General features: G+C 43.0%; 1 protein-coding gene across 11 annotated transcripts in view; it reads left to right on the top strand.

Annotated features, from left to right (window-relative positions):
• fbrsl1 (fibrosin-like 1) overlaps nucleotides 1-22526 on the top strand; it is a 292064-nt gene that overhangs the window by 171693 nt on the left and 97845 nt on the right. For 8 of the 11 annotated variants that reach the window (XM_044365123.1, XM_044365157.1, XM_044365130.1 and 5 more), the window contains exon 5: nucleotides 13430-13459. The exons of the other annotated variants lie outside the window; for them this stretch is intronic. In XM_044365123.1, the coding sequence (XP_044221058.1) occupies nucleotides 13430-13459 (30 nt within the window). The remainder of the gene's footprint in view (nucleotides 1-13429; nucleotides 13460-22526) is intronic. 11 annotated transcript variants of the gene reach the window in all.

Raw genomic sequence — 22526 nt, 5'->3', positions numbered from 1 at the left:
CCATAATCGCGTCAGTTCACGGCCCTCTTATTCCAGCAGAATTGCTTAATTGGTATGTGTTCTACATAACTGTTGGAGTATTAGACTCACAAATGAAGGTTAGAACCTCAGTGCTTGTAATCGACTGAAAGAAATTGATTTGTGCTCAGCTGCCCTTCTGGGACGAGACTTTATGGTTCTCTGAAGAAATGAAGCTTTTATAATTGTGTGTTCTCCCCCCCCCCCGCCCCCCTCCTGTTCTTTCTCTCTCTCTCTCTGTCTCGCTCTCTTTTTCTCATTTCCTGTCTGCTAACTGCTTTGTTGACATTCATCAAAAGGCAAGACGCCAGCAACTTAAAGGTGATATGTCTGGTCTTAAGGTTACAGTGCACCTGGCATACACTACATAAGTTCCCCGGTTGTAAAGCAGGCACTGAGCAGTGAATATCTATGTATTTTATTCCCGCAAACGGAAATCTAATCATAGCTTAGGCACCCTGTCAATGGCAATCTGATTGCATTATGTGTGATCATGCAGGAGGCGTGAAGCGGCGTTGTATTAACCAAACCTGACCGACGAGCATAAATTGTCTTATGATTGATCTTCTCGGATTGTGTGGCGCTTTAAGGCTTTGCATGAATAGCTGAATGTGTGTGATTAACAAGGTCCTTGTCACAGCGTTGTGGCTGAGCAACTAAAGTGGTCAGCAGGGGGAAATGTGGGAGTACTGATCTCTCTTGGTTTTAAGTCATCAGTGACACGTACCGCCACAAATCAAAACTTTAATAAGCACAGTACTTTTTTCTATCCTGCAGTTCCCTGAAGATAAAAAGAAATGCTGTTACTGTATGTTTATATATCTTCTTTTTTTATTTCTCATGATAATGAGTGCTGTGCTGAATAATTTAACATTTTGTTAGCCTGTGCCACAGCTCTATAACTGAATATGTCACCAACGTAACGGTGCATTGGATGTTCGGATGCTGACGGGAAGTACACTGGCTCATAAGGTTCGGAATGACTTAATGTAACAAAATGATTCCCCTCCCATCAGTGAGGATGAAATCATCTGGACACAACACAGTTTATCTTGCAGTACTGTTTTGCTGTTGCCTGGCTTGTGTCTTATGCATGACAGCTCCCTCTGACTTAGGTGACCGTAGATTATTCATGCCTGCTTTCCAGGTGGGCAGACTCAGATGTGCTCAGTGCACAGGTTTGCTCAACGCAAAATCACATTTCACGCTTGCGCTAATGTCACCCAGCGAGTGAAGAGGAGTGAGAACTGGCAGGTGGTGTTTACAAATGAGAACACCCCGAACCGCAAGCCACCCTGACACCAGATGCTGATTTGATTATGGGGTGGCATGTAAGAGACTGTATGAATGTATGAAGCAAGGTGGTACATTCAAAGTCGATTAAGTGAAACAGAGATGAATGTCACATTTATTTATTTATTTATTGTCCAGATGGAGGTGTCATCTTTGAGACTGAGGGCTTTTCACAACATGGGAGTGGTTTCATCAGGAGACAGGGTGTGTTTGCTCACTGTGGAGTTATATTTGCAAGATACAACCATGTTTATTGCTTATTCGTCTTGGGGCACATTCCTCCATGTGGAGCTGCTTTATTCTGTGTTTTGGGTGAGATTACACATTTGCTTTAGGTACTCTCTGTTTATGTTAAGATAAATTTAGTAGGAAATTATCACATTCACAAGTTCAGTACTTTGATGTATCATTCTGCCTCTCAGTGTCTCAGATTGTAACAAAGAAACTTTCTTGAAGGCTGACAGCACTTGATTATTACATTATATTAGAAGTTATCTGACAGTCATGAAGTTCTTTGAAATTATTTAGCATTCATGGAGAACAAGATAAAACCGACAATCCTGTTGCTTTTGTCAGATTACTTTTTATATATAATAGGTAAAGCACCTCATGGAACTAGCTTGTTTCTGAGACTCTCACAAACTTACTCATTCATGTCCAGCAGGTTGTAGATTTCCTTCTGTTGCATTGAACAAATGTATTTTTTTACCTAACGATGGTGCTAGATGAAAAGTCTGTTAATCACAAAAGCTATCACAACTAATCCTGAGGGGAACATGAACATCAGTGGCAAATTTCATTTCAGTTGTAATGCTCATGGCTCACAGGTGGAACAAGAAACTATGACTCTTATAACTCACTTTGCTTGCCTGCTGGTGGAATCCAGTGGCATGTCAACGTCAACCACTATTACTTTTTTGCCTGTAGGTGGGGTTAGTTTGGACTAGGACTGGACCAGGTCCAGAACTGTTGCTGATGAGGCTGGCTGAGTCTGGTTTAGGATGTTTTAGACATGTAGAGATAAAATGATAAATCTGTGGAAACAAGGCCATATAATGTTAAGTTTCCATGTTAACCATAAATGAAAGACAGATGATGACATGTTGAAATAGAATTCTATAGTTGATGGTCTTAGGCGATAAAAGGCTGCATGATAAATGCATTTAGAATGCATCTTAAATGAAATGAAAAGTCACCATACCATGATGATTAATTTCTTAGCATGGTAATCATATTAGGGGTCCAAGCAGCAAAACCACTAGAACCCTGTTGTATCTGTCATTATTATTATTATTATTACTATTGTGCCCTAAAAGTATCTGGGTCTCAGAAATCGTAACAGTGACAGTTCCCAAACTTGGCAGATAGGTTGGGAATCTCACCCACTACTCAGGCAAAAAAATTATACCAATCGGTCAGATGGTGGCACTATAATAATGAACTTTACGTTTTGGCCTATAACTTTTGAAGTCACCTTCTCTGGGGATATAAAGGTCCCTGGTTCGAGTCCTGGGGTGTCCAATTCAAACTTGCCAACCCTGTGGTAATTTATGCATGTGGCATGTCTTCTGAAGGTCATATTAAGTCAAAGACTGCCCTTCGTGCTTGGACCCTGTTCATTGCTGCTTGCGGCTGTGTTGTATTTTTCTCAATTGTATGTCTGCTGGTACAACAGAAAATGTTTCGAATCATGGCCTGGATAACCCCACTCACAACCAAGTATGCTCTATATGTGAACATCTCTTATTCTTCAATCCTTGGTAATTGCCAGCAGATGCAAATTGAGCTTTGACAGCCTGTAGCAGCAGTACAACTCAAACCCAACCCCCTAATCAACTCAGTGTGATTTAACGGTGCATCCTAAGCATTAGTATTCCAGAGCCGGATCCCTCTTGGATCCAGGCTAGGATTATCCAAGCTCTTAACATCTTAGCTAAGCTGGTTAACACCTGTTTTTATTGACATCTGAACACCATCCTAGGCGCCTCGTCCTCTGTGGTTTTAAAAGATCTTCTCATGCTCTCTCTAGTAGGCTAGTCACTCCTCTTCATCTAGGCTGCAGCCCACTTAAATGATTGTTTTTCCTACCACAAGTATTGGTTACAGGTCAGCAACTTCACTGTGGAGATTAGTAGTTAAATCAGTACATTTACATTCTCAAAAACATAATTATTCCAACCTGATTTGTAATATGGATCCATTAGAGGTGAGTCAGGATACTTTGATGCAGATATAAATCACCTGTGGTTTTTTGGGTTTTTTTTGCTTTGTTTTGTTTTGTTCTGTTTTGTTCTGCTTTGGGTTTTTTTTTTTTGCCAGATTCAAGTCTAGACATGAGCTACAATTTTCAAGAATCCCATAATTTACTGTACATTCTTGCTCACATTTTAGAGTAATTTACCAGGGAAAAAAGAAAACAAGCTCTCTTTATGTGTTTATTAGGCCTAATATTTCCATTGGGGCCCACTGACACTAAACTGATGTAATATTGTGTAAAAAAACATTTAGGCTGTTGATAAGGCAAGGGAGATTCTGGATAGCAGTGGCTGTATTGACTCAAAGAAATCCTCACATTACTGCGTGTGTCTGTTTCAAAGAGTCTTGCAAAGGTCAGTGGGGGAAATTTTGAAGAATGTCCCCGGATTTGTCTAAATCATGAGGTATGGATCTTCTTAAGCATTGCTGGCATTAGAGCTGAGCCCTATCAATGATTCCATTAACCTAAATTCCAAACCATGCTTCACAACATGACCATTTTAAGCCCCCCACTCCCCTCTCCCACTCGCATTTCACCAAGCTCTTGATCCCTCGCTATTTAGACAGACGGGAATGAATGATCACTCACATTTGTCTGGCTACCAGCTATGTTTCCTGCCCCAGACGGAATTATCTGTAATATGACCCTATGTTTATCTCTGGCCTTTATGCGTCCACATGTTTGCTGGTTATTTTTTTCTATGCTATAACTGTAACAGAAGCTGATTAGGCAATGGCAGTAGTGATGTGAGATGATAAGGTATTTTGAGTGGACATGGACAGAATCCCAATCTGCTGATTTTTTACCTTTCCTAGATGAACAATAATCATTCCAGGCTAACAGCACTGGAACGAGCAGAGAGGAGAAAGAAACGAGTGTCTGCCTTCATTAGGACAAAGGGAGGGTGAGCAGGAGAGCGTCTGACAAGCCAGTAACGCCTCATTGTCCCTGATCTCAAGTTTCATAAATTTCCACGGCTCTCGTTAAAGGACGTGTCGCTGCTGTCACCAGGCGCTAACTCGTTATCTCCTCAACGCCGTAAAACGCTGTAATTAACATTCAACAACTGTAACCGATCCAGCATTCCTCCTCTCTAGCCGCTAATTGCCACACTATTGTGCTTGCTCATAAGTGGGCCTTTTGTGTGTGTACTTGTGGGTACACATTTCTGTGGTTCATTTTGATTGTAAATAGAGGTGAGAAAGTGGTTCATCTGAGCTTAAAAGTGAAGAGTGTTCTCTGTGTTTTCCTTGTAGGAGTCATTGAGTTTATGCCTCGGTCAAAGACTCATCTAAATAACATTTTTTGGCAATATTTTTTCAGACATCTGGACATTTTAACTGCCTTCTATCCAAGGGCTGGTAAATTAAAGCTTTGTTGACGGATGCTTTTAGTAGACTCCTCATGGGTAACGCAACCTGTATTTTTACCGTTGAAGAGCGCTTTGGAGGCCCATTTGTCGAAATCACAATTACTGTAATTACAAATTTCAAGGCAATGCCTGCCTGTGGTTGTGAGGACATGGAGTGTACACCATTGTGCTGCACCATTCTCCTTTCAGCCATGCACGAGTGCCCCTCTCAAATCATATCCTCCATTGCATCAAATACAACCTCCAGTTGGGAATGTATAGCTGTCATGCTGCTATCCACTTACAACAGCACACAGAGAGAGCTCTCTACTCTTAGTGATATATTTTTTTTCTTTGAAGGCATCAGATTTTCTTTCAGTTTCCTGATGCCCAACGGTGTCAACTCCGTTTTAGTAGGATATGTTTTTGTTTTCTTCTTAGCTGCTCCTGCCTGACCTTACCGGAGCAGCAGCCATCACAACAAAGCTTTATGAATAATTAGTCTGGGTCAACTGATACTCTCCAGCTCCACACACCGCTGTCATCTACTCTGCCAGCGCCAGCCAAAAGCCAATGAACTGTGCTCAATTCTGGTCAATTGAATCACTTGAAGTTGATGCAGGGCTTGTTATTCGAACGTAACTGGGTAGATGTAAGTTGATATGAGGCCTACTCTGAAGGCCAAGTGCAAAACAGGAGAAGGGTTGTCAAATTAGCAGTGTCACAGAGGCCACCTTTGGAGACTTCTATGGTGGTCTGTCACAGATATGCAATCACCTGCTGCTTTATCTGCATGCTGCATTTCATTCTCTGGGGATTAGAGCGAATGCCAGGGTAAGGTTTCCGGGAGCCAAGATGGCCCCAGGAGGATAAACAAAACCAAATGGTTGCATAGTGTTTCTTGTCCTGGTTTCATGTTCGGGTCAGAGGAGATGTGGTGCCGGTGTCTGGGGATTCAGGTGTGTATCTGCAGAATGGGCTAAGAGCTTTATCATGAGACACATTGAAAGAACATGTCGATTGTCACTCATATTGTTTCTTTCTATGTGTACTTTGTGTGTATCTTAGTAAGGTGTTGGGCCACTGCTGCCTCAGTGCTCCTTTGCATAGATTCTACAAGTCTCTAAACTACTCAAGGAATGAACACCATCCTTCAAAAAGATATTACCTTATTTGGTGTTATGATGTATGATGGTGGTGAAGAACATTATCTAGCACTTCCCATAGGTGTTCAACTGGGTGACTGCAAAGGCCATAATGTTCATACTCATCAAACTATTCAGTGACCCCTCGCACGCTGTATGGAAGCATCTGCATTCATCTCCATATGTCTCTCCACTTAATTCAAAACGTTCCTTTAACTTGTCTCCTGTTCGTATGTGTCACTGTCACTGATAAACTTGCGTCTATAATTCACAAGACTGAGCTTCAGTTTGTTTTGGGCTGTGGCTTAACCCCATATATAGATAACCTGCTCTTTTAGCAACTCACAGCACGCTTTGTGGTTTTACATGTTTGCACAATAGGCACATAGGTTGTGGTGTTTCTCACATTTTCACAACGGCTCACCACCAACGAAACTGCTGTAGCTGCAGAGTTTTAACTCTCGCTGCCTCTCCCTCTTCCTGTTAGAGTTCCATGGAAATGGTTACTGTCTCAGAAAATATCAATTATTCACCAGATACATGGTGCTGACATTAAGAAAGTGAAACAAGTGTTGAAATCCGTCTTGCACATGTTTGTTTTGTTGGCACTCATTTTGCTGTCAGGACTTTGAAAAACACTAGATATCTTTTTTTTTTACCAGCAAACAGCAAACACGTTTAGTTGTTTGCCTAGCAGTAAAAAGCTCCATGCCTCTGTTCATTAGAAACAGGCCTCAAACTCAGGCCATGCAAGGACTCTGCCTTCTTTTTAGGTTGTTATTAGTGTAATATCCTTAGGCTCAATATAGTACCAATGTCAGCTGATGTGTGGTGAAGACACAACGACATGCCTTCAACTAAAGTGCTAAATTGTGTGCTTAATTCATTTTCATGCTCATATTGCCTCTAATTCGACCTGCAACATCAACAAGACTATCTGCAGTCTCCACACTTTCTTGATTGGACATAGATCTGGAAAAAATGATCTCTGACTGTGATGAATTTTATAGATAGGAAAGATGCTGGCATGCAAGTAAAAAGGTCCTTTTACGAGCACCATGAACAAAGGAGAATTTATTCTCCTCAGGGGTTGCAGAGGAGAAGATGGAAAGCATAAATGAGGGAAAGTGTCATCATATGGCTTTTTTTTTATTAGATTGTTAAAGATAGATCTAATTTTAATTTGGGCTAATGCGAGGAACACTATCAGCCATTGACCAAGGGTGTCTTATGACTGACTTGACGTACTTCGCTCAACAGTCTTGTGCTTTTACTCGGCAGTTTCAGTTCAGAGACCAGGCCAAGTGCAGAGACAGGGTAATTTTAAAAGCTCCTATACTCGATGTTCAGTTCATGAACTTCAGCGCCCCACCTCCTGCCTTTCCTTCAGCTCCTGGAAGCACAACTATATTAGAATCTCCCAGAGAGCGTCAAGCAAGACTGCTGCTTCTGTTTACAGGCTATTCAATCACTCTAAGTACTAGTGGCAGACTGATTTTCTTGGAAACACATTTGCCACAATCCTCCCCTAGCTCCTTACATGCAAGGTATTTATCATATGAAAATTTGGAACTGTCTGACTTGCCTGTTTTACTAGCGTTGTCCTAGAGCTGGGACTGGTAAAACATTGTAATATATGTACTGCAGTCAAAATTGAACATAAAAATATCCCCCGAATACCGTGAGATTTACACTCTGTCAGAGGGAAGTGGTTACTTTTATAACACCATCGCACTGGAGATAACATCTCACAGCTTACAAGTAGTCTTGCGGTAAAAATGGGTCATTTGTTTTTATTTGCTTTTTTTTAGTTCTCAGTGACACACACAGAAAACAGTTGTGTACTTTAAGCAAAAGTCCAGATGAAAAAAGCAGCTGCAGTGACAATTTGTTTTTAGCCTACTTAGCATTTGTAGCTGCTGGAAATACTGCAGTGTGCCACCTCATATCACATATTGTGTGTGTCCTCGGACTGTATGTGTGTGTGGGTGTGTGTGAGAGTGCATGTGTGTATGCACTAGTGACCTCAAAGCTGGCGACAGGCCCTGCTAACAGCTGGTTTTCTGCCAGTTTTTCTGCAAGGCTATGAGAAAATTAGCTGAGCTGTGTGGGGGCTCCTAGCACCCTAATATAGCATTAAGCAGGATGACCGAGCTCACGCAAGATTGATGATTGTTGTCTAACCGACCGCACATTGCATTTTTAGCATGAGCCCTTGTTCTCAAGGTCAGAGGTCAGAGGTCACATCCATAAACTCAAGTACAGGCAGCCTTTTTCACACCACAGTTTGCTCATTACCTCAGATAAGAGCCAGAGGTATTTCTAATGTTAGATTATTGTATAGGTTTCTAACACAACCACCTAAAACTATAATTTTACATCTACAGTATTACCACTGCTATGCCATAATGGCTAAAATGTCAGTTTAAGTCATCACTGAACTGCAATAAAAGATGAAGCTGTGAGACCCTCCCAGCATCCATGTAATAAACAACATGCAGGGGATTGACTGTCAGCATGTTTTTAATCATGTCTGCTCCGTCTTCATCTCTTTCAAGCCTTGCTCTTTTCTCTTTGCTCTTTTTTTTTTTTTGTCGGCCTCCCTCTGACCTGTCTGTTTACCCAGCATCCCCCTCTGTAATGGGAAGCGCTCGTTCATCTGCCATGTTTAAACTGCAGACAGGATTAACTTGGCTCAAGACTTAATGCACATGCACAGTCACCCCATGCTCTGTTTGCTGTTTCCAGGCCGCAGATCGACAAGCAGCTCTTTTAGACTTCCCTCTCTCCCGTTCTCCGTCTCTCTGGGCTCCTCTGCCTCCTCCTCCTCCTTCGTCCTCATTTCGCCTGAATTAATTGAGTTCTCATTTTTGTGAGAAAGCTCACAGGAGGGCTGTGTAAGGAGAGAGAAGAGTGATGGAAAGAATGAGAGAGACAGAGGGAGATCAGTGGCAGAAGCCTAGGGGGCATAGCTCTCTCAGAGGTAGGCAGTCACCAGTTTCCTGGGGGACGCTGAGGCCCCTCTGCAGTGACTTATATCTTTATCCTCACAACAGTCACCCCTCAGAACTTCAGGGAAGACTCATAGGCTGGTGGTCAGAAAGATGTGCTTATTCACCCACCAGCTCAGGGGAGACTGCCACTTAATTTAATCTCTTTGTTTCTGTTAAGGTAAGATGTGGAAAAACTGGCAAAATGTCCTATTCAAATACTGAAATACTTTTTTTTTAGGTCTTTCATAAAAAGACAAGTAAGACACACAAAAAGTGACTTCTTAATCAACACATTTATTGAATAAAATTTGTTACACCCATCCTTCTTATTTAATAGTGCTGTTTCTTTTGCTGCTAAGTATGAAACTAGCAGCCAAGGTTAGCAACAACCAAGGGCATAGGTTTAGTTTTAACTTTGATATGGACTTTTGTCAGAGAGCCAGTATGCACAATTGTGTTTGCGTGTTTTTGCTCTCTATCTTTTTCCATATTCCATTTCACATAAACAAACAAACTTCTTGAATCTGCCAAATCAAGTAAACATGTGTTTACTTGATTCAGTGTGCAATACTTGCCTAAAACAGGAACTTGTGTCATGGAATTTATTAACAGATATTTCACACCTAATTTTATTAATATGAACCAGAGACTACATTTAATATTAAAAAATTACATTTTCAATATAAATGTTACAAGAACAGTAATGACAACCTGACTGAACCATCTGTCTGCTGTAAATTATTTTCAAACCTCACTTGAGACTCTGTAGCTCTGTCCTCTCTGTCTTTTGATTTGGCTACCCAACACAAGAGTTTCCTGCAGCTATTAGAGTTATGCTTCAACCTATCTTCACATCACCCCAAAACCTCCACTTGTATTTATCATTCAACAGACTTTGTCCACCCAAGTAGCCTACTTTTTACAGAAAACACACTGACCCGGCAATTTGTACTCGTAACATTATGAGTAGTTAAAATGACAATATTGACTGAGATCACTAAAATATTTCTCAAGACAATTCCTTAAAACCATGACATAGGTGGGTGCATGTCCTTACCCTACAAACCCAAGTCTACACCTATGGCAACAACCAAACCAGGCAATACAAGCCAATCAAGTAATGTTTAAAAGAAAGTAAATTTTAGAAACTACCCTGCTCAGCCAACACAGCTTCCACTGTGCAGAGTTGGGGGTGTCATGTAATGCTACCACAAACTGAATCCCAAAGTGCTAAATATGTGACCCAATGACTAGGTGGTATTGCTGCGGAAATTATCGAAATGCTGAAAGGTGTATTGTATTTTGTTCTTGTCCAATTCATCACGAATACTAGAGGTGGAAGTAGAAGGCAAGATGTACACCTGCATACTCTACCTTGGCCTGAACCCTTTCAATTATGAACCATTACAACTTCTTCCCTTGCAATATTCATGCACGAGTAGATCACTCCTTCAGATGTCTTAGGTTGCTGTAAGTTGAGATAAACACTTGCCGAGTTGTTACAGCCAATCGCCCGCCTCTATTCCTCAATGTCACTGCCTTAGCACTCAATAATTCAAAGCTTGGCGGTAATGAGCTCCCCGTAGGCCCTGTCCCCAAGGAGCCTCCCCACTGTGCCTACACTGTAATGTAGTTATATCTCGTGTCAGCTTTCAAATCAATTACATTTCTATCTGATGGCTATGTAATTGCGCCTGATTGAGTTTTTGGCACGCCAGCCAAGTGTGTGGTTCCCAAACTCAAGCCAGTCAAAACAGGAAGCTTCATCAAATGAAACTGTATTTCATCCTGATTGAGGCTGCTTGCATGATAAGCACAACTGTAATTATGATAATAATAACAATAGCAATCTGTGTTTTCTCAGCTTTGGTGGATTTTTTTTCTTTGCTCTCCAGATGAAATTTTGCCCCAAGGACTACGAGCATTTGCTTTACTCAAGATGTAAAGGCTGATTTGATTGTTTGTAGCATGTGCAATTTAGCAGATTAAATGCAAACCATAATGCTTTTGTATAAATGTAAGTGTCTGGAGTCTCAGTTGTAGTGCAGCAGACCTTTTCTGCGTCACTACACTTTGTGCCCAATGATCTTTACATGTTGTGCTTATATTTTGATGTCAGACATATAGTGTTCCAATGCCAACAGAAGTCATACTGCCTATTGGCATAATGCCTAGAAATAACAAGCTAGCCTCTTAGCTACAGCATTTAGCTGACAGCTAAGGTCAGAGACATATTTTTGTATGTGTCAGATCTCTCAGGGACCAAGGTTATTTACAGAAGATTGGATGGAATGATAGATGGATGGATGGACAGACAGACGGACGTCCAACAATGGATGGCTGGACAGACATCAACGGACAACTGACAGACAGACAGATGAATGGATGTATAGATGGGAGGATGGATGGACAGACAAATGTATGCATGAATGGATGGATGGATGGATGGATGGATGGATGTACAGATGGATGGATCAACAGAATGCATGGCTGGATGGACAGAGGGAATACTCTAATGGAGTGGTATTGAGATAGATGAGGGGGAGGATGCTGTGGTTAGGTGCATAAGCAACTAAATAGTGATGAATTGTGGCTGCTGTCAGCAGCACTAAGTATAACAGACATAGTAAAACAGCCTGGCTCATCCATAATCAGTAGACAAAGATTGTCTTCATGCCAGAAGAGAACTTCTCTGGAAATAAAGCACTGAGACCATCTACCAATCTGTCTTTCTATCCTCTATTCATCATCCCTTTTCTTTTTATATCCCCTTACTCTTGGTGTTCTTGCCCTTTAAATCTCTTCACTTGTATTATTCTCTCTTCATTTCTCTTCTTAAGGCTTTGCGTCTCTCTGTCTGTCTCTCTCTCTCCCACACTGTCTTTTGTGTTAACAGCCTTCCATTTTTGTGCAGTGGGGGAGCCACTGGGTGCACATCTACAATCTTGCCTTTCATTTCATGGCTTCTGGAAATGGATGTTTTACTGCCTTCATTAAGGCATGCAGCAGTCAGCGCCGTGTTTTCCCTCTGAAGTTTAGCTCCATGAACCTCACCATTAGAGGACATTATGGCCCCAGATTTCAGGGCACAGTGGAACACTGTATAATTTGATTAGCGTTATTAATCAAGTGGAATACTGCTCCTTTCGCCCCCATCTTCCCAATCTCCCTCCCCTCCCCCTCGTCCTTTTTGCGATTTCACTTCTGCTTTCAAACCCTTTAGACGTTCCTTTTCCTTTCCTCTTCCTCCTCCGCTTATCCATGCCCCTTTCTGTTGCTGGCATTGCAACACACATGCAGTGAAAGTGATAAAAAAAAAAAAAAGGCCTTACGCCTTCCCTTTTAAAAACAATGATTTACCACTTGTTTTTTTCTCCCCCTTCCCAAACCCCTGCCCCCCTCCAAGCCATGCCCCCCTCTCCTAGCCCAGGACATAAATCAATTGAGATGAAAGTTCCATAATTGTGCTTGCTGGGAGGGATTTGAGCAAAATTGCGCTATGAATTTTTTAAAGGGAATTTTTACTAGCTGTTCAACGAGACTTGGGCGGCGAAGGAAGGTGAGGCCACAAGGATTTATGGGCCTGGATTCTTCATTACTGAAGTAATTTTCCTGCAAATGATAGTGCAGCACCCTGGAGGGGGGAGCCCTGCCCGCCTGGGAGAGTACAAACCTGCTTAATCTCTCGTGGAGAGAGAGCAGCTCAGAGCACTAATATCATCTGTACGGGACTGAGGCTCCATTTGTTAACATCTAAACTGCAGCTAGTGTATTTGTGATTCATAGTAATTGATTGCTCAAATTCATTCTAAGAGTAGCTACACAAGTTAATTTCATCACAAAGGCTAGTTTTGTTTGAACTGCTAGCAAACATGCTCCAGGGACATTTATGTATATGTATATATATATATATATATATATATATATATATACTTTTTTCACAAAATATGTACATTTTGTCATCAAATAATTTTTCAGTTTGAATTGTCTAAAGGCAAAGGTTGGGTGGTAGATACATTAGCTGCATATGTACACTGTAGTAGCTAAGGGATTAACTAGTCTAGACATTACATAGGCTACTATAAAATAAAAATGGAAGTGAGTGAAGAACAAGGAATTTAAAGGCAGACAAGATCACTTTAATGGATACCAAATGCTTTTTCCTTTTCTCTCTCTGTCGTTGACACTGTCATCTATGTGTAGTATGTACTGTATGTTCATCCTCGTGCTGATTAAGACCTGCTTTGCCAAGCTGTCATATTGTTTCTTCAGCAAAGGTCTCTACCTTTCTCTCCACCTTTGGTCTTTCCTCCCTCCTCATTTTAACCTTCCTCAGTCCAATATGGCTGACGTTCTGTCTCCATCTCTTTAGGTGCAGCCAGCAGCAGTGGCCCTCCTCAAGGTTAGTGCGTCCACGATGCCAGGTCTCATTCTGTATCCTGCCTGCCGTCCACTCAATTTTACAGCTCAGTAGCTTGAGAAGCAGTGGGGGTAAATCTGCGGCAAGAAGGAGAAAGAGAGAGAGGGGAGGAGAAAGGGAGAAACAGAATTATTGTGCACCCTGTCACCGATTGAAGTGGATCTCATTCCAGGCACACTAACAACTCAAGACAATTAGTCACTTCTCACTAGGCCAGACCTGAGACTCACTTGTGGACCAAAAAGAGGCAGGGAGTAGAAGACCCACAAGCATGGCTAAGCATTGCAGTTTTAGGAGTGGCTCAGTGGAGAGACAGGCAACTTATGGATGAAATGGCTCTGAGCTCTACTGCAATGGCTCCTTGGGTCCTTTTGTGCAACACTGAGATAAAAATAGGAGTATGGGACTTGGGATACATGCATTGATAATTCATAAAGACTTAAAAATATGTATGAATATCAATTATCATTCTTCTCATTGGCATGTGTTTGACTAATGTCGCCAGACTCTAATGCAAATAGTTTCCCAAAAGTGAAAATAATGCAGTAAATATCTATTTTCATGTTTGTCTCTACAGATAAATAATGTGTCATGCATAGGCTTTACTTCATAACATTCTTCAAGATATACAAAGATAGCAATGTCAGTAATTGGTTACGTTCCACCTATTAGTCGGTTGAAGGTAGTTTGCTGCCAAAGATGAGCCCTGAAGCTTCAGCCACCACATGTTCCAGAACAAAAGTGAAGCATGACTAAGGTGGGTGGTGCGTGGAAGATCAGGGAGTAGGAAGAGAGAAAAGTTTGTCCTGGGCCCTCTGCAGAGACGCAGCGTGACCAATTGAGGTGAAGGGGATGAATGAGGCCATTCACTGGGCCTAATGAAAGAGCTCCTGCTGGGCCCTGAATGAGGGTGGGCCCATCTGCACCACATAGGCGTGCACAAACCAGTGACCTCGAAAATTACCCAGGAAGCACTTTGGGACAGTCACCCCAGCAACAGGCTGGGGTTCACATGGAAACCAGGCGCTTCAATCAATGCCTGGCAGCTTCTTAAACAGTGCAAAGTTTTTCTGTGTATTGAAAGAACTCTGTGTGAAATCAACTTCGAGGGACACCCCCCAGTTTTTTTAAAGGGGGGAGCTGCCAATGATTGTCCCATGTGAAAATGTCCAGGAGCTCTCACCAGCTTTGAGAGGTGTGGGATGCTGCCCTCAGGACTTTTCCTCTCAAGACACAAAGACCGGTTTGTCCAAGCTACATGTACATGTGCTGCCTGAGTGTATATGCAGTGATGTCTGTAGGTTAATTAGGTTCAAGGGATGTACAGCGACAGGTTTAGGAGGCTGTGAAATAGATCCGATTTCAGAGATTCCAGATGAAGAGAGAAACACCCCTGGGGACTGGACATTAAGTTTACAAGCATCCTCAAGGATCTGGTTCATTGGATTGTATCTGTGTTATTTGGTTTAATATATTCAGTCTTGATGAGCCAGAGGCATGCAGGTCATTGAAGTTCCATTCCCGTCTCAGTTCCCTCACGGAACTTTTGACAGCGTGAAATGACAATCCGCCCCTGCACGCATCTCCCACGTCAAAAAGTAATGAGATTGTGCTGCTGGAAATATCACTACAAAGCATCAGGCCTGCACTCGGGTCTGACTGCACCTTCAAACAGCGCTGCCTGCCAGCTCGCCTGCCTCGCCTGCCTGCTGAAAAAGAAACGAACAAAAACAATCAGAATCAGAGACAGAGAAACGGCAAGGGAAGCTCCCCACACGGAGACAAACGAACACGCCAGGGCTTTCATCCTGAGAGTGATTAGCCATCCGAAACGTTTTAAAACCCTGCTTTGAGTGTGTTCCTCAAACGAAAGAGTTCCATTGAGGAGTGGTGGTGAGATGTTTCTCGCTGGGAAGTGCGAGTGATCTAGTCTCTAATTGTGGCGTCGCTGACAAGGCTGGTGTGGCTGGGAGCTTTTTAAGCGGGGCTTTTTGCTACGCTCTTGTTCCCTTCCTGTCAGATCCACCACCAAAGGCACCAGGGAACAAAAAGACCCCTCAGATTCTGTTCTTACATCCATCTGCCTATTGCTTTGTGCATAAATACAGCCCTAATTTAACACACTAATAGGCCCTGATGCTGGCCTAATGGCCTACCAATACTACAATAGGTGCTGTAAATACAGTGTTTGGTTGCAGATATGTGGAATTAACCTAACATAGTTTTCAGTCTGTATAATTGCTGACTTTGTCTCACTCTTGTTCCTTCATATTTCATTGATCGAAGTCTCTCGGCTTTAGAGAAGCTGCAAAGATTATGACACATTGGCAATAGTGTTACCCCTCTTCTGCAGTATAGCAGGAACAAAGTCATGTTCAAGGTCTTTGAGCACCGTTCAGTAGAGCTGGTAGAAGCCTTCAGAATTTGGCAAGAAAAAACTTTTGGATTCTCTACTGTTCAGAAGCCAGGTTGTCGAAGATTTGAGGAATAGAAGAGAGGCAGTTTGAAGAATCAAAGAATCAGTGATGGGGGTGGGGGGTGGCCGGGGGTGTTAGAGAAGAGAGGAAAGGAGTGAAACCCAAGCTCATAAAAATCAGTATTATAACAACATTAATTGATGCTGCTGAGTGCCATATGTGACGCCATATGGAAAAGCTGCCCCAGAGGCCTGCTATAATAGACAGCCCGCAGTGGTGCACACAACTTGGCACATATACAAACAAGGGACGTCCCATTAATATCAGCCACACAGACCGAGCAGGAGACAGTGGGAGAGGGAGTGAGAGGGTGTTTGAGGGAGGCGAGAAAATAAAGAGGGGGGACCGAGTTACCTTGTGTTTTGTTTGGTTGCCATCTTCAGCCCTCATTTTTGACTAATCATCCACTTGCCTTATACTATATTTTCTACCAAATGAAGGGATTTACTGTATTTGGAAATATGTATGCATTCACAATTCTAGCTTCTCTACTCCCACGGTTCCTTAATTACAGTAATAAATGGCCCCTCCCTTCTGGGTTGATCAGACCGCCCTCTGTCCGCCCAACTGTCACTCCCACCACAGATGCCCAGTAGTCCTTTCATTACATACACACACAGAGACATACACTTCAGCAGGTGAGGTGATTCATGGCATCTTGACAAAGACGGCGTGAACAAGCTCTGTTTAACCTCTTCTGTGCCTAATCGCAGGGCAGCCATTATTTACTACCGCTGTCCACAGTTTCCACTGCTTGGTTGCTCACCACTCTGTCTCTCTCTAGCACTGCATTTATTTCATATGACAGAGACATTGTGTTGATGCAGCCATTCTGCTAGAAATTACATTACATCTAAATGCCATTTTATAGCAGGTAAATATTGTATTGTATGAATGATTTTTTTTAAACAGAATTAATGAAGTGAATAAATTATATCTTTTGAGTAGTTTCAAGAACACAAAATGCAATGGAAGGGCTCAGTGTTTTGGGGAACAATCCAGTATTTTGTGAACCTAAATGTATTAATTGACATGCACATGCAACTAATGATTAGTTTTAAGAATGAATAATCTGTTCATTATTATCAGTCCAAAACTAAAAGATATTTAAGAGAGAGAAAAAACTGCCAATTCTCACATTTAAGAGGCTGGAAGCAAATATTAGGCATGTTGCTTGAAAAGTGACATAAATGGTTAATTGATCATTAAAATTGTTGTTGCATAAATCTCTATTGATTGAATAATTGTTTCAACATTTGTGGCCTCTAACTCTAACCCTTATGGCAGCGAGATAGCTTGAATCAAGTTCAAACTCTTTGAAGTTGTTGCTTTCATCCTGTGAGGTTGTGTGTGCCAGCAGATCTGCAGGCAGACATGGAATCCTCCTTTATGGCCCCATATGGCCTGGATATACACGTATCCATTTCTGTATGAGGTTTACCTGACTCTTCTGGCATGAGCAGAGCAAGGAGGGAGAAAGACAGATCCTTAAGAAACAGAATTGTCAGCCATTCTGTTGAGTTTCATAGAATGTGAGGCGAAACAAGAATAGCGTACAGCTGTTTCCTCCTTGACACAGAGGGAGGCAGATGAAGAGCAAAAGAGAGAAAAGAGAGAAAGACTGAGGGAGGAAGAGGGAGAGCGGGAGAGAGCTCTCCGCTCTGTGATGTGCACTGATGTAGCTCCAGCTCTAGGTCAAACGCTGCCGGTGTTTTGTGTTCATCTTCGTCTCGTCTCTCCAGTGCTCCTCTAAATTATTCACAGCCTGAAGATGTGCAATGTGGCTGCCTCCTCCCTTCCTCTCTCCTCCTTCATTCTACATTGCTCTCTGTTTCTCATCCCTTCCTTACTCTCTCATGTGATGGCTTGTTTCAGAGGCAATGAATAGAAGTTTCTCCTTGCAAGCTGGTTAATCCCCGCACCCCACATCCACTCATCTACCATCAACCACCCACCTTTCATCACTGACTCCATCTCTTGCACTCCTCCTTTCATCCCTTCTCGTCCCTCACTCGCCTCTTCTGGCTGCCAGACTGGAGCCAGCCGCTTCTTTTCTGAGGGGGAGGCAGCCAGCTGTTAGCAACAACTGCTCAGTAGCTCCTGCTCTCCGCTTGCATCTCTCTACCTCTTTCAGTCATTTCATAAGATCCACGATGAAGGGGTAGGGTTGACAGCACGTTTCCCCCCTCTGTTTCTTTTTTTCTCTCTTCTAAACTCTATAATGATTTCCAGTGACTTTGTGCTTATTTTATCTATCTGAATTCAAACCCCAAGTGCACACTAAATCCTCAGGCCAGTCGATTGTACTGATTAAAGATGTGCCCATCAGTCATTTTACCTTTAAAAGACTGCCCATGGTGTGAAGATGGAGGGAGCTGCTAGAAACCAAGGACATATTGGGGCTAGTGTTTGGTGGTATGATGATATATACCGTAACACCACACAAAGTTTGTCATCCATCAGGAATTTTGTTTTACCGTTTATACTGAGGCATTTATCCTTTCAACCACCCCTACATAGGGTTCAGCCAAACACACATGTAGTACCTCTTTGTCTGATATTGTGGTCTTAAAAACGGAGACTGTCCTCCCAAGAAAAAGGAGACTATTCCTCATTTCAGTAAATGCCCCAAAACGATATGAGTTTATGATGAAGTGACAAAGCCTTATAGTGGCTGTAGGAGTTATGACTCTTTTCCGCCAGTAGCAAAGGAGGAAACAGTGTGACGTTATTATAGAGCGATAAAAAGTCATACTTTAACACCGGAGACAGCAGTTTGTTTCCTGCTTCCTACCAACAGTGAACATAATATGTGTCATTCTGGATGGCATGGACCAACAACATATTTTGTCCTTTAATTGGAGGACTTGTAGTATAAACCGCCGGGTTTTGTAACAGATTATTATTGTCATGTTAACTAGGAAGATGCAAGTATTAAATCCTGTTTGGACAGCAGGGGTTAGAGGATGAGGTGTGCCCCTTGTGGCCACCTGGAGAGAGAACAGAGCAGAGAGAGGAGTTGAATCCAGTTGCAGCCGTTGCCACAGGACACTCATTTGTAATTCTGTCCCCTGCCTACAATAACGTTTGATCATTGCATAGGGGGGGCAGGAGGTACAGGGAGGGGGAAGGGACTGAAGCTTTCTCCCTCTCTTCAATCCCCCTCCCCAAACCCCTACCCGCCCTCTTGCAATTGCTGTCACCCAGTATGAATGCCCCCTCTGGCCCGATGACAAGTCTAGCGTGAAACGCTTGGCTGCCCCCTTAAATTAGCAGTAGAGCCCCCCGGCGGCACATGCTTCTCATGACCAGCACACAGTGGGCCGCCGCCAGATTCTTTTCATTACGGCTGTGGCCTGCCAGCCCCCTGACTCTACCTCCTTCTGCCTCTCCCTCCATCCCCACCTCCCTCTCCTCCTCATTCCCCCTGTGCATCGGCCAGAGCTCAGTAAACAGCATCTGTAGTGCTCATCACATTACTGTCGTAGGGAAGAGAAGGAAAGAGGGAGCCAAGGTCTCTGTGGGTGTTGCTGTTATTTCTGTGTATCTAAGTGTTTTTATGTGTGCATACAGTATGTGATTTTGTGTGATTGTGCATAGTATGTATATGCATGCATATGCGCTGTGTGTACATGTCTCTGTGTGTTGGCTTGACAGGATTAGTGAGAGAGAGAGCTTGTAGTAGCAGTGCAGAGAGTGAGAAAGAGCGAGAGAGGAGGGGAGTAGCAGTACAGAGCGATGCCTGGAGGCTCAATCTGTTCCTCACTGAGCTACATCAGTGTTGGAGACGGCGGCTCGGGCCGCGGGGAAGCCTCCACTCGCTCCATCAAACTGTCAGGCAGCCAGCGGAGCTGCACAGGGAGACTCTCAGCTGCCCCCAGGGCCAGTTCAAGTCAACATCCCATTTCCTTGCCTCCTCGCCTAATTTCTCCTACGCCCTGACTTAAATTTCCAATGCCCAGTGTCTGCTGCTGCAGCTCAGCAGCACCGGGCCTGGGGCCATGTCAAAACACTGGGAGGTGCTGAGGGTTGTACATGTGTGTATTTGAGTGTGCGTTCACCTCTGAAGGCGAGCTATCGAGCTAGCTACAGTCATATGGTCAGCAGAGACAAGAGGAAGCCGAAGGGAGCCTTATGAAAGACGAGGTGAGAAAAAAACATAAATCAGTGGGTTTTTTTCTCTCATTCTCTCTTACCTATGTCCTCATTTTTCTTCCACAACTATATTCATAACACAGTTGTGTATTCCCTGTCCTTTCTGGTTTCTGGCAGTTTTCTTCTTTCTCTCTGAGCTGAATAAATGCTCCCTGTTCCCTCGTACATCTGCCATTACTGTCTGTTTTTCCCTCGCCAAACTACTCCAAGGATCACACCAGCAGCCCAGCCGGCTCTGTCACCCCCCCAGCAAGTGCTGAAAGCAAAGGTTGAGGGATTTCTTGTTGGAAATGACAAGGCGGTCCTTTAATTTAGTGAAGAAGGGGGACAGCTCTTCAAGTTTACCCCCACCACTATCACCATCAATCTTTCCATACATCCCCTCCCCTTCTTCCTCCTCGACCTCACCACATACTTTGCATGGAAGTGAAGCAGAGCGCTGCCAGGTCTCAGTGCTGTTTACATGGACTCTGGGTAATGTTAAAGTCTGCTTAGTTTGGCCCCAGGTCAGGACTATATCTTTCCTCACCCCGGCTTGATTTACATGACCCCCGCTGACTCTTCCCTTAAGTGTGTCAGCTCGGAACCAGAGGCCTCTGTGTATCTGGCTAATGCAAAGAGCATTTCTCCAAGCTTGTCTTCTTCAGTCTTCCTTCACTCTCATTCTCTCTGTTCTCTGTCAGTGGGCGTCTGTGAAAGGAGCTTTTGCTGAAGCCGTCTCTCTGTTTGCACAGCCAACTCCAAAGTCCCCGGCTCAAATATGGTTTTACGCGAGAGCCCATCTAGGCCTCTTCTGCTGGTCGATATGATTTTTACCCTGGCAGAGCTTTTTCTCTCAATCTCATTCCCTCTGGAGCCTACATCTTCACTGGGATCAATACTTTCCTAATCCAGAGCTCCTAGGCTGACCCAGGGTAATCAGCTGACTTCCCATGCTGCCTGCTGGTGAGGTCAAGGGTCAAATGGCTGTATAGATTTGATCCTGTGATCAAATCAGTTTGCTAGGTGGTGCTTTCAGACACAGATAGTGAGGTCAAGAACAATCACTTGATTTTTTTTCTCTTTTGAGTTGACATATTTAAATGCGTGTGAGGTATGTAAACCTTAATATTAATAGAAGAGGATTTTTAAGGTTTTTGCGCCAATGTTAAGGTGCACAGTAGTCATGAAGTTGTATGGATATCTGACGCACCCAGAGAGATTTATTTTTTATATGACTATCTTGATTTCATAACAACCCACTCACACACTTCCTAGCACACATACACACACCACCTCCTCAACTTTTTAGTGACTCATGGCTTTTCTCGGTTCGCTTCAAGGAGAGTGAGAACATAAGAGCATGCAACAAAACATCCTGTTGATAAATTATGAAAGCTGAGTTGAAGTATAAGGCCAAGGAGACTTTCAGATACCCTGCTGATGTCTTAGGCCTTGCAGGAGGTCCTCCAGCGGACCTTGGGCTCTGATTCTACACCCCATCAGAGTGGCCACCGCATCGTCGTCTCCACACTTCATCCCAGCAGCCGCAGGAGGGAAATTACAGGAGGAAATTGGTGTTGTTCCACCAGTATCAGACACTGCTTTGGTCCTCGACTATCTAAATGGACCATTACCCCCTCTGTGTGTTCTCACTCTAGGAGATCGAGGTTTGTCAGTAGTCTCTTCCTTACAATCAGGGGTATGTCAGTATACGTCCCTGGACAGATGTCTCCTAAATTGAAGCCATTTCTCCTGTCAGTATGATTTTTTTACATTGTCGGCTAGTCACCTTATTCACTTGGTTGAGGGATCAAGTGGAGCAGCTGCTGTCTCACCGCTCAGTCAGACTTGTTATGGCCCTACTTTTAATTGTTAGTCATCAAGTTTAATTGTTTAATTAAGACATTCAATCCTTGGCACAAACTAAAAAATGTAGGTGCAGCATTGTTTTGGACTGCCATGAACAGAGCACAGTTGGACACTTGAATGTTGTTATATCCTTTCACTTTTAATCACACACTTACTGTAACTTGCCCGCTCCAATGCATCTGAAGTCCTTACATTACATGACATAATCTGGTGGGAACACTTTATAAATAAACTAAACTACAATATGATGAAATAAAATATGATTTAATATGAAAAAAAAAAACTACAGCCAAGCTTTCGTCACAAATAGTTTTGTGAAAGCACAAATACTTGTATGCATATGCTCTCTTTTTTCACTTGTATTCATTTTATTTATTTATTTATTTATTTATTTTGAGAAGGAACTGACAGTGACACTTATATGCCAGCAGCTCTGGCAGCTCTTGTTTTCCCTTTTTTATTTATTTATTTTTTTAGATTTCTTGCAGCAAGTACAGGGTTGCGATCAGTATTCAGGCAGACAGTCGCTGATGCCGTGCCAGCATTTGCGTAGCTGGGCAAGTTCC

This window comes from Thunnus albacares, chromosome 2, assembly GCF_914725855.1.
Source record: "Thunnus albacares chromosome 2, fThuAlb1.1, whole genome shotgun sequence".
NCBI lineage: Eukaryota > Metazoa > Chordata > Actinopteri > Scombriformes > Scombridae > Thunnus > Thunnus albacares.
The sequence above is the reverse complement of the archived record's forward strand: the minus strand, read 5'-3'. Positions and strand labels throughout refer to the sequence as shown.